We start from the raw sequence: 13,777 nt of genomic DNA, 5'->3' as shown, positions 1-13,777 counted from the left end.
CTGGTGGTGACACACAGTATGACACCTTAACAGGCCTAGGTGACACACAGTATGACACCTTAACAGGCCTAGGTGACACACAGTATGACACCTTGACAGGCCTGGTGGTGACACACAGTATGACACCTTGACAGGCCTGGTGGTGACACACAGTATGACACCTTAACAGGCCTAGGTGACACACAGTATGACACCTTAACAGGCCTAGGTGACACACAGTATGACACCTTGACAGGCCTGGTGGTGACACACAGTATGACACCTTGACAGGCCTGGTGGTGACACACAGTATGACACCTTGACAGGCCTGGTGGTGACACACAGTATGACACCTTAACAGGCCTAGGTGACACACAGTATGACACCTTAACAGGCCTAGGTGACACACAGTATGACACCTTGACAGGCCTGGTGGTGACACACAGTATGACACCTTAACAGGCCTATGTGACACACAGTATGACACCTTAACAGGCCTAGGTGACACACAGTATGACACCTTGACAGGCCTGGTGGTGACACACAGTATGACACCTTGACAGGCCTGGTGGTGACACACAGTATGACACCTTAACAGGCCTAGGTGACACACAGTATGACACCTTAACAGGCCTAGGTGACACACAGTATGACACCTTGACAGGCCTGGTGGTGACACACAGTATGACACCTTGACAGGCCTGGTGGTGACACACAGTATGACACCTTAACAGGCCTAGGTGACACACAGTATGACACCTTAACAGGCCTAGGTGACACACAGTATGACACCTTGACAGGCCTGGTGGTGACACACAGTATGACACCTTGACAGGCCTAGGTGACACACAGTATGACACCTTGACAGGCCTGGTGGTGACACACAGTATGACACCTTGACAGGCCTGGTGGTGACACACAGTATCTGTGAGCTGCCCAGCAGTTTGGTGTCTGGTGTCAGACCAGCTTTCTGGAGCTGAATGTGCCCAAAACGAAAGAACAGTGCTGGTCTGCATGAGACGATCCTTGCAGTGCTAAGTTTGCTTTGAGTTAGGAACGTTCCCTAGTATATGGTGTCAACCGTGGAGTTAGAAACATTCTTCAACGATAAGCAGACTTAGCGTTGTTAAGTTCGCTCATGCAACCCACCCCTGTTAAGAAACGTCCGAAAAGTTCAAGACGATATTCAGCCCTTATACATTAAAGGCGAACCAGTAGATTGTAAGCTCCTTTAAGTACCCGGGAACGATAACTGGTGGCAAGTTCAGTTCAGTTAGTTCAGTAACTCAAGGAAGCGTCACTGTGAAAAATCATATCGCCCAATAAGGCACCCAAACCCTTGACCCTCAGATTAAAAGTCTGATGCTCTACCGACTGAGCTGACCGGGCGCATTTATTGATGACAAGCTGTGACGGACTGCCAACGTAGACGTGTGCTGCCAGAAGGCCATCCAGAGGATGTACTTGATGCGGAAGCTGAGGTCTGTTGACGTCAGGCAGGAGACACGGTCCCTCTTCTTCCAGGCAGTTGCCCAGAGCGACATGCTGTACAATCAAGTGTGCTGTTTCAGCACAGCCAAGAAACCTGACACTGACTTCTTCGTTCGTGGGCTGCAACTCCCACGTTCAGTCGTATGCATACGAGTGGGCTTTTACGTATATGACCGTTTTTTGCCTGCCATGTCGGCAGCCATACTCCGTTTTCGGGGGTACCAGTCGCCGACAGACTGGGGAATATCACCCAGACAGTGGCTTATCCTGTGGAGGCAGACCTGGTGACGCCAAAATCCTTCCACGAGTGAGCGGCCACCAAGAAGCTAACAGTGATCAGCAGGACGAAGATGGCAAGGTTAAGACGCCAGTCTGCCAATATAAAGAGTCCGTGAGGGTGTGGGTTCGAATCCCTCTCTCGTCCTTTCTCCCAAGTTTGACTGGAAAATCAAACTGAGCGTCTAGTCATTCGGGTGAGACGATAAACCGTGGTCCCGTGTGCAGCACGCACTTGGCGCACTGAAAAAGAACCCATGGCAACGACAGTGTTGTCCTCTGGTCAAATTCTGGAGAAGAAATCCACTGTGACAGGCACACAGATATATAACTTGCACTCAAGGCCTGACTAAGCACGTTGGGTTACGCTGCTGGTCAGGCATCTGCTATAGCAGATGTGGTGTAGCGTATATGGATTTGCCAGAACGCAGTGACGCCTCCTTGAGAAATTCAAACTGAAACTACGGTGATCACAACAGAAGCTTCCCACCCTCCCCACTGTGCTGTGCGGCACTGTGCATCCCACAGAGACACTTCCCATTGCCTGCACTGTTACCAGGCCAGGGCCACGTGCATGTGGAACTCTCCTTCCACCGGCTGTCCACTGTGCATCCCACACAGACACTTCCCATTGCCTGCACTGTTACCAGGCCAGGGCCACGTGCATGTGGAACTCTCCTTCCACCGGCTGTCCACTGTGCATCCCACACAGACACTTCCCATTGCCTGCACTGTTACCAGGCCAGGGCCACGTGCATGTGGAACTCTCCTTCCACCGGCTGTCCACTGTGCATCCCACACAGACACTTCCCATTGCCTGCACTGTTACCAGGCCAGGGCCACGTGCATGTGGAACTCTCCTTCCACCGGCTGTCCACTGTGCATCCCACACAGACACTTCCCATTGCCTGCACTGTTACCAGGCCAGGGCCACGTGCATGTGGAACTCTCCTTCCACCGGCTGTCCACTGTGCATCCCACACAGACACTTCCCATTGCCTGCACTGTTACCAGGCCAGGGCCACGTGCATGTGGAACTCTCCTTCCACCGGCTGTCCACTGTGCATCCCACACAGACACTTCCCATTGCCTGCACTGTTACCAGGCCAGGGCCACGTCAGTGCATGTGGATTTCTCCTTCCACCGGCTGTCCACTGTTCAGCACACAACTGCCAACCAGGGACCACGTGCTGCTGACAGTAATGACCCCCTGTGTCAGTGTCTGTGAGTGAGTGTGTGAGTCAGTGAGTGAGTGTGTGTGCGTGAGCGTGCGCATGCGTGCGCGTGTGTGCATGTGTGTGTGAGCGTGCATGTGTGCACGTGTGTTTGTGTGTTCACATGAGTATAATAATTTTTTTTTTACTATATTTTGTCTTCAGCACGTCAAGTTTTATACAGAAGAAAGTGGAGGTTATTAAACTTGTATAGCAAACTGAAGGATTTGGTATCATTTCTTTAATAGTGTGTGTGTGTGTGTGTGTGTGCGTGTGTATGTGTACACATGTGTTTGTGTGTGTGCGCATGCTTGTGTGGAATGTGTGTGTGTGCATGCACGTACGTGTGTGTGTGAATGTCTGCATGCATGTGCGTGTATGCGCGTGTGCACATATGTGGAGTTTGTGTGTGTGTGTGTGGGAAGTGCATGCATGCATTCAGGTATGCTTTTGCGTTTGTATTTTGTGTTGTTACATGTTTGCAAGGAAATTTCCTTATCTAAGGAGGACATAGTAAAATCTGAAGTCTGAAGTTACAGTCAACAGCCTAACAGTTGTCTGATACATAGTAAAATCTGAAGTCTTACGTCACAGTCAACAGCCTAACAGTTGTCTGATACATAGTAAAATCTGAAGTCTTACGTCACAGTCAACAGCCTAACAGTTGTCTGATACATAGTAAAATCTGAAGTCTTACGTCACAGCCAACAGCCTAACAGTTGTCTGATACATAGTAAAATCTGAAGTCTTACGTCATAGTCAACAGCCTAACAGTTGTCTGATACATAGTAAAATCTGAAGTCTGAAGTCACAGCCAACAGCCTAACAGTTGTCTGATACATAGTAAAATCTGAAGTCTTACGTCACAGTCAACAGCCTAACAGTTGTCTGATACATAGTAAAATCTGAAGTCTGAAGTCACAGCCAACAGCCTAACAGTTGTCTGATACATAGTAAAATCTGAAGTCTTACGTCACAGTCAACAGCCTAACAGTTGTCTGATACATAGTAAAATCTGAAGTCTGAAGTCACAGCCAACAGCCTAACAGTTGTCCCATTACCTCCATCAGCTAATGGTGAAGAATCCTTTAAAAATTCCTTGGATCACCAAAAAACCCCTCAACAATGGATGCTTTGGCCATATCGCACACTTCCACAAGGTTTCAGGAAGGTACAGTAACTTTTTACATCATCCTGCTGACAAGCTTTTTGCTTCTCTACCAAAGATTTCTTTTTTTTTTTTTTTTTTTTTTTTTTTTTTTTAAATCTATGGATCATGATACCAAACTAGATCACCACCAAAATCTAATAATAGCCACCATATCCAATAAACTCGGGAAAATCCATTGAAATGATTTTTTGAAAAATTCTCCAAACAGACAAAGAAACACACAGACCAGAGTGAAAGTGAATACCTCCTTGGTAGTGAGAGAAAAACTGTAAAGAAATCATTGTGAAGACCAGCAATATATAAACATATTTAAAACAAGCATGAATGAGACATCTCTTCTTTCACTCTGTAAACTTTTCATTGACTCATACTGGTCTTTAGCCCAACCGTTCACAAAGAGCACAAGGGCTGCCATGGCAACACTCAAAACCTCCACAAAGCAACCAAACCACCATCCATCCCTCAACCTAAATTGCACATACCAAAACCATGAAAATTGCCCTGCTCAAACTATACTACTCTTACAAAATTGAGAAAGAGACTCAGAGTACATGATTACTTAAAAGATAATAAAACATCTGACTCAATAAAAAGTACAATATTCAATGAAAAGTACAATATTCAATGAAAAGTACAATACTCAATAAAAAGTACAATATTCAATGAAAAGTACAATACTCAATAAAAAGTACTATATTAAATGAAAAGTACAATATTCAGTCCATGTTGATTTATTCTTTAACAGGAGAACTTCTGGAAAACCAAATATATCTGGGGTAAAAAGCAGAAAGTATATGTCTGAAATAATTAGAAAGAAGGCGGAAAAGAAGAAATTACTTATGCAAGATTTCTAGAACTGTAAAAGGTTAAACACTGCTTGTATGTCATTTGGTTTGACTGCCTGTAAAAATATTGCAATCTGAATCTCAGTCTGTATGTACAGACACAACATTTGATAATAAAAACAACGAAACATATACATCCTCTCACATTTAGATCAACACACCTGAGTTTCTGCATGCAATAGCATAAGCAGTTGAATCTTTATTCATCTGGACTTATTTTGTCAAAACAAAACTTTGAAGACAAAAATATTTTCTTGTACACAATATAAACAACAGTAAAAGCAGCACACCAAATCAGGAATGTCACACACACACACACACACACACACACACACACACACACCACACACACACACACACACTTTCTTTTTCTATATTAGTAAAATTAAAGGTCAAATTGCTATTACAACCAACTGTAGACAGATTCCACATGAAAACAATGCACACATTAAACAGTGAGAGAAACAGACAGAAGGAAAGAAAGCAGGAAAACAATATTATGGCTTTCATCAATCCACAACGTAAAATCCATTGTAATATCACAGGCAGAATTTTTTTCAAAACTTAAGTAATACTGCATTCTTCTGTATGGAACACTCATTTACTATTAGAACACACACACACACACACACACACACACACACACACACACACACACACTCACACAAAGTACATAAAATATCAAACAGCTTTGGCTATTCATAAATTACATTTATGCTGATATGTCATCCAAAAAACATTACCACAAAACACTGGCCCCAAAAGAATCAAAACAACAAGTGGTCATAAAAACAAAAGACCAGGCATATACACTGTGAACTAAACTGTATTACAACAACCACTGCATATCTGCCAAAAACAACAAAAACAACCAATATAAAAGTCTATGTAATTTTGTCCACTTCAGTAAATTACGTTTTTTTTTTAAAACAGGTCCAATAAAATCAATGTCAGTGTAAAAGCTTGATTCATGATCTGTTATTGTCAAATATCTGGGGAAAACAACCTTTTTTCACAGCAAAACATTTTTTTTTATTTGACAGAAATATGTTTCCTCACCTTTCCAAACTGCTTCATTCTTCACCTGGTGTGAACTCTTCACGTGGTCTCTCTCTGGCTCAGCACCATCCTGCGGAAGCGCTGGGCAGAGTTGGGTCGAGGCACACGCACTGCTTCTTCTGCAGGGGGCGGAGTGGGCATGAGTGACCGGCTGCCGGCCGAATCGACCCTGGGTTCAAGGACACTTCCGACAGGGACCACCTTGACATGAGCCGCACTGTGCGTTCGGCTGTGAAGGCCGGACCCCTCTGTCTTGCCCACGCGGTCACCTTTCTCCCAAGGATAGCTCCTCCCATCTGACCTGCTGACCGACTGGCCAGGTGCTGGTTTTCCCTGTGCGCTAGTGTTCTGGGGGTGAGGAGGTGCGGGTGTTCTGGAGGTGTGGCTGGTGCTGGGGTTGGCGGAGGTGGATGTGGATGGGGCAGAGCTGGAGGGCAGTGTTGGGGCAGCGTGGTGTAGAGCCTTCAGGGGCACACTCTTGTGGGAACCTGATTCGGGGGCAGCGTGGGCAGGCTTCAGCTTGGTGCTAACTGGGCCAAGAGCCGCCATTTTGCTGCCGCTGTGGACCAGAAAGGGTTTGCAGTCAGTTTGGTTGTTCCAATTTTTTTTTCAGAAATGTTGTAAGTACAACTAACCCCAGTCAGTCACCAGTCTTGTGGTCTTTCCAGAAGACGTGGCCAGGGATCCAGGTTCACACAGTGGCTTTCAGAGCCATGTACAGCTCATGGAAATCAAAAAGCACTGGATGGTTTATATTTCAGCAAGCACTGACCTAACAAGACAGAGAATGAGTTTCTGTTTCAGATTTGGATCTGAAGGAAACACCACAGAGTTTGGACAAATCCATGAACACTACCTCACATCTGCTAGGCAGATGTCTGACCAGCAACATAACCCAACACTTAGTCAAACCTGGAGTGCATGCATGTATATTTGTCAGCATATCACAGTGGACTTCTTCTTCAGAATTTTGCCGTGGGCTCTTATCAGTGCGCTACATGCATGCTGCACAAAGGATCGTAGTTTTTGTCGCATCCAAATGACTAGATGCTCAGTTTGATTTTCCAGTCAAACTTGGGAGAAAGGGTGAGAGGGGGGTTTGACCCAGACCCTAATGGACTGTTGACAGGACAAGGAGATCAGAAAGACAGGAGTGATGGGAGGAAGGAATGAGAGACAGGAGGGATGGCCATGGGAGGAAGGAATGAGAGACAGGAGGGATGGCCATGGGAGGAATGAGAGACAGGAGGGATGGCCATGGAAGGAATGAGAGACAGGAGGGATGGCCATGGAAGGAATGAGAGACAGGAGGGATGGCCATGGGAGGAATGAGAGACAGGAGGGATGGCCATGGGAGGAATGAGAGACAGGAGGGATGGCCATGGGAGGAAGGAATGAGAGACAGGAGGGATGGGAGGAAGGAATGAGAGACAGGAGGGATGGCCATGGGAGGAAGGAATGAGAGACAGGAGGGATGGCCATGGGAGGAATGAGAGACAGGAGGGATGGCCATGGGAGGAAGGAATGAGAGACAGGAGGGATGGGAGGAAGGAATGAGAGACAGGAGGGATGGCCATGGGAGGAAGGAATGAGAGACAGGAGGGATGGCCATGGGAGGAATGAGAGACAGGAGTGATGGCCATGGGAGGAATGAGAGACAGGAGGGATGGCCATGGCGGGAAGGAATGAGAGACAGGAGGGATGGCCATGGGAGGAAGGAATGAGAGACAGGAGTGATGGGAGGAAGGAATGAGAGACAGGAGTGATGGCCATGGGAGGAAGGAATGAGAGACAGGAGTGATGGCCATGGGAGGAATGAGAGACAGGAGGGATGGCCATGGGAGGAATGAGAGACAGGAGTGATGGCCATGGGAGGAATGAGAGACAGGAGTGATGGCCATGGGAGGAAGGAATGAGAGACAGGAGGGATGGGAGGAAGGAATGAGAGACAGGAGGGATGGCCATGGGAGGAAGGAATGAGAGACAGGAGGGATGGGAGGAAGGAATGAGAGACAGGAGGGATGGCCATGGGAGGAATGAGAGACAGGAGGGATGGCCATGGGAGGAAGGAATGAGAGACAGGAGGGATGGGAGGAAGGAATGAGAGACAGGAGGGATGGCCATGGGAGGAAGGAATGAGAGACAGGAGGGATGGGAGGAAGGAATGAGAGACAGGAGGGATGGCCATGGGAGGAATGAGAGACAGGAGGGATGGCCATGGGAGGAATGAGAGACAGGAGGGATGGCCATGGAAGGAATGAGAGACAGGAGGGATGGGAGGAAGGAATGAGAGACAAGAGGGATGGCCATGGGAGGAATGAGAGACAGGAGGGATGGCCATGGGAGGAAGGAATGAGAGACAGGAGGGATGGCCATGGGAGGAAGGAATGAGAGACAGGAGGGATGGCCATGGGAGGAAGGAATGAGAGACAGGAGGGATGGGAGGAAGGAATGAGAGACAAGAGGGATGGCCATGGGAGGAATGAGAGACAGGAGGGATGGCCATGGGAGGAAGGAATGAGAGACAGGAGGGATGGGAGGAAGGAATGAGAGACAGGAGGGATGGCCATGGGAGGAATGAGAGACAGGAGGGATGGCCATGGGAGGAATGAGAGACAGGAGGGATGGCCATGGGAGGAAGGAATGAGAGACAGGAGGGATGGCCATGGGAGGAAGGAATGAGAGACAGGAGGGATGGCCATGGGAGGAATGAGAGACAGGAGGGATGGCCATGGGAGGAATGAGAGACAGGAGGGATGGCCATGGGAGGAAGGAATGAGAGACAGGAGGGATGGCCATGGGAGGAATGAGAGACAGGAGGGATGGCCATGGGAGGAAGGAATGAGAGACAGGAGGGATGGCCATGGAAGGAAGGAATGAGAGACAGGAGGGATGGCCATGGGAGGAATGAGAGACAGGAGGGATGGCCATGGGAGGAAGGAATGAGAGACAGGAGGGATGGCCATGGGAGGAAGGAATGAGAGACAGAGAGAGTCACCATGCAGTCCATTCACAGTACTTACATCCCAAGAACGGAGGGAGTGGGTACAAAATGTGGCCTGTGCACGTGGGGAGTGCTGGGAAGACTCTCTGTTGACAGTAAGTCTTTCTCCAGCAATGATCGCTCCTCTCTCAAATCTGAGCCAAGGAAAATAATATGCCATTTTATAGCAACAACTCCGTATTTTGGTCTCAATAATACTTTTTTTAATTAAAAAAAAATCAATTCCTGTCTTTCAACTGGATGTGTTAAAATGGTCAAGCAAACATGAACTTTGCTTCCATGTGATTTATGTACACAAACAAACACACAAACATTCTCTCTCTTTCTCATTTACACATAAACAGGGATAATTACACAAATATATGTGTACATATGGACACAGACATAATGAACAATCACACATATCTAAACACACACACACACACAAAGAACCTCCACAACACTACCAAACACTTTCAGACCCCCATCCAGACACAAGCACACATGTTCACAGATACAGATGAACGTGATACAAATGAACTGGCATAAGCACACACAATGTTAACTTCCCACAATTAAAACCCATCACACACACACACACACACACACACACACACAACCTGATCTCACTACATGTGCACACATGCACAAACAATGTCATCCAACCAACTAAACAAATATATACACATTTATCCAATTAAACGCACACAGACAAATACACACAGCCTCATTTCACAACTCATAAACATACACACACAACCCTGTTCAATCACACACACACACACACACACACACACACACCCTCATTCAATCACACACATACACACACAAACACAACCTTATCCAATTAAAACTCACACATATATACGCAAACAACCTCATCGAAGTATGCACATAAACACACACACACACACATCCTCATCCAGCTACACACACACACACACACACACACACACACACACAATCACAACCCATCTCCCACACACAACCTCATCCTACTCGACACACACATAAACATACACACACAGCTGCATACCACTATTCACATGACACTCAAACACACACACATGCACACACACACACACACACGCACACACACACACACACGCACACACACACACACACATGCACACACACACACACACACACACACACACACACATGCACACGCATCACATTTCATCACACATGGAACCTGTCAAGGTAGGCTCCCTAGACAGTGCAAGCGTGCTCCCGTCAGTTGGATCATCCAGTGTGTCCGTCAGGCAGGCATGCAGAAAGGCCACATCAGTCTCCAGCTGTTCCATCTCCTTTGTTAAGGTTTCCCTGCGTGTTAACACAGTGACGACAATCGACAGGTTTCTATATCCTTTGTTAAGGTTTCCCTGCGTGTTAACACAGTGACGACAATCGTCAGGTTTCTAGATCCTTTGTTAAGGTTTCCCTGCGTGTTAACACAGTGACGACAATCGTCAGGTTTCTAGATCCTTTGTTAAGGTTTCCCTGCGTGTTAACACAGTGACGACAATCATCAGGTTTCTATATCCTTTGTTAAGGTTTCCCTGCGTGTTAACACAGTGACGACAATCGTCAGGTTTCTATATCCTTTGTTAAGGTTTCCCTGCGTGTTAACACAGTGACGACAATCGTCAGGTTTCTAGATCCTTTGTTAAGGTTTCCCTGCGTGTTAACACAGTGACGACAATCGTCAGGTTTCTAGATCCTTTGTTAAGGTTTCCCTGCGTGTTAACACAGTGAGGATAATCATCAGGTATCTATATCCTTTGTTAGAGTTTCCTGGGTTAACACAGTGACGACAATCGTCAGGTCTAGATGCTTTGGTAAGGTTCCTGCGTGTTAACACAGTGACGGACAATCGACAGGTTCGGGGATCCTTTGGATAAAGGAATGCCATGGGATAAACAGATGCTGAAAGGAAATGAAACACAGGTATCTAAGTATGTTAGGTACAAGAGAGTCCCATGCAGTTTCAAAACACAGAGGAGGGAGGTAAAATGCGTCACGGGTTCTAAGATCCTGTTGAAGTAAGTTTTCCCTGTGTGTCTACTTCAATTGAGGGTAAATATGCATTTATAGCAAATCCTATTTTAGGTCTCCAATGCGTTTTTTAAATGAAGAAAATAATCGTCTTTCAACTGATGTTTTGGTCAAGCAGATTTCTCCTGTGTTATAACACATACACAAAACAGTTCTTCTCTCTTTGTTAAGGTTTCCAATATATGTGTTACACACAGTTGAACAATCACACTTCTAGATCCTTTTTAAGGATTCCCTGCGATGTTACAACAGTGAAGGATAATGTACTGGTCTAAGACCATTGTTAAGTTCCCACAATGTTACACACAGTACATACACGCTCACTGATTCCTAATAATCACATTTTTAACCACTTTCCTTTATCAATGTAACCACAAGACGAATAACACAGTCATTTCAATATACTTTAAAAGGTTCATCCACAGCAGATCAACAACCCAACCAAGTCACAATCACAATCCATTTCCATAAATCCACTTTGCATGGTTTAACACCCCCTCCTCTTACACACACAGACACACCACAATCACTTCATGTATCCTTTTCCAAACCCTCTGTATGAACACAGTAGAACATAAAAGTGTCATTTCAGATCCCATTGTAACTTTCACACTGCATCGAACACACGACGACAATCGCAGGAACTACACACCCATTGCTAACGTCACCTCATACACAGTGACGACAATCGTCAGGTTTCTATATCCTTTGTTAAGGTTTCCTGCGTGTTAACACAGTGACGACAATCGTCAGGTTTCTAGATCATTTGTTAAGGTTTCCCTGCGTGTTAATACAGTGAGGATAATAGTCAGGTTTCTATATCCTTTGTGCAGGTTTCCCTGCGTGTTAACACAGTGACGACAATCGTCAGGTTTCTATATCCTTTGTTAAGGTTTCCCTGCGTGTTAACACAGTGACGACAATCGTCAGGTTTCTAGATCCTTTGTTAAGGTTTCCCTGCGTGTTAACACAGTGAGGATAATCATCAGGCTTCTAGATCCTTTGTTAAGGTTTCCCTGCGTGTTAACACAGTGACGACAATAGTCAGGTTTCTATATCCTTTGTTAAGGTTTCCCTGCGTGTTAACACAGTGAGGATAATAGTCAGGTTTCTATATCCTTTGTTAAGGTTTCCCTGCGTGTTAACACAGTGAGGATAATCGTCAGGTTTCTATATCCTTTGTTAAGGTTTCCCTGCGTGTTAACACAGTGACGACAATAGTCAGGTTTCTATATCCTTTGTTAAGGTTTCCCTGCGTGTTAAAACAGTGACGACAATCATCAGGTTTCTATATCCTTTGTTAAGGTTTCCTTGCGTGTTAACACAGTGAGGATAATCATCAGGTTTCTATTTTCTTTGTCAATGTTTCCCTGTGTGTTAACACAGTGAGGATAATTGTCAGGTTTCTATATCCTTTGTTAAGGTTTCCCTGCATGTTAACAGAGTGTGGATAATTGTCGGGTTTCTATATCCTTTGTTAAGGTTTCCCTATGTGTTAACACAGCGAGGATAATCATTAGGTTTCTATAATCTTTGTCAATGTTTCCCTGTGTGTTAACATAGTGAGGATAATTGTCAGGTTTCTATATCCTTTGTTAAGGTTTCCCTGCATGTTAACAGAGTGTGGATAATTGTCAGGTTTATATATCCTTTATTAGTGTTTTCCCTGTGTGTTAACATAGTGAGGATAATTGTCAGGTTTCTATATCCTTTGTTAATGTTTCCCTGCATGTTAACAGAGTGTGGATAATTGTCAGGTTTCTATATCCTTTGTTAAGGTTTCCCTGCATGTTAACAGAATGTGGATAATTGTCGGGTTTCTATATCCTTTGTTAAGGTTTCCCTGCATGTTAACAGAATGTGGATAATTGTCGGGTTTCTATATCCTTTGTTAAGGTTTCCCTATGTGTTAACACAGTGAGCATAATCATCAGGTTTCTATATCCTTTATTAGTGTTTTCCCTGTGTGGTAACACAATCAGTGGGGATAATCGTAGGGTTTCTATATCCTTTGTTGCTGTTTCCCAATGTGTTAACACAATCAGTGGGGATAATCGTCAGGTTTCTATATCCTTTGTTAATGTTTTCCCTATGTGTTAACACAATCAGTGAGGAAAATCGTCAGGTTTCTATATCCTTTGTTAATGTTTCTCTGTGTGTTGACACAATCAGTCAGGATAATCGTTGGGTTTCCATCTCCTTTGTTAATGTTTCCCTGTGTGTTAACACAATCAGTCAGGATAATCGTTGGGTTTCCATCTCCTTTTGTTAATGTTTCTCTGTGTGTTAACACAATCTGTCAGGATAATCGTTGGGTTTCCATCTCCTTTTGTTAATGTTTCTCTGTGTGGTAACACAATCAGTCAGGATAATCGTTGGGTTTCCATCTCCTTTGTTAATGTTTCCCTGTGTGGTAACACAATCAGTCAGGATAATCGTTGGGTTTCCATCTCCTTTGTTAATGTTTCCCTGTGTGTTGACACAATCAGTCAGGATAATCGTTGGGTTTCCATCTCCTTTGTTAATGTTTCTCTGTGTGTTGACACAATCAGTCAGAACAGTCGTCAGCTTTCTATACCGTGGAACCTTTCAGACTTCCAATATACCTCTACTACTACTCCAGATCTTTTTTAAATAAAAGGGGGTATTCATAACATGCTCTATCTCCTTAGCACCAGGGGTCATTGTGCTAACAATTAAT

At 45.2% G+C, this 13,777-nt stretch overlaps 1 protein-coding gene across 1 annotated transcript in view; it reads right to left on the bottom strand.

Annotated features, from left to right (window-relative positions):
• Nucleotides 1-5,158: 5,158 nt before the first annotated feature.
• The window catches only part of LOC143280412 (coiled-coil domain-containing protein 24-like), a 28,690-nt gene continuing 20,071 nt past the window's right edge, over nucleotides 5,159-13,777 (bottom strand). The window contains exons 7-9 of the mRNA XM_076585048.1: nucleotides 10,214-10,344; nucleotides 9,059-9,173; nucleotides 5,159-6,594 (exon numbers count right to left, since the gene is read on the bottom strand). Coding sequence (XP_076441163.1) covers nucleotides 6,075-6,594; nucleotides 9,059-9,173; nucleotides 10,214-10,344 — 766 coding nt within the window. The 3' untranslated portion in view covers nucleotides 5,159-6,074. The remainder of the gene's footprint in view (nucleotides 6,595-9,058; nucleotides 9,174-10,213; nucleotides 10,345-13,777) is intronic.

This window comes from Babylonia areolata, chromosome 3 (assembly GCF_041734735.1).
Source record: "Babylonia areolata isolate BAREFJ2019XMU chromosome 3, ASM4173473v1, whole genome shotgun sequence".
Taxonomy (NCBI): domain Eukaryota; kingdom Metazoa; phylum Mollusca; class Gastropoda; order Neogastropoda; family Buccinidae; genus Babylonia; species Babylonia areolata.
Note: the sequence above shows the minus strand (reverse complement) of the source record. Positions and strands in the feature narration are given on the sequence as shown.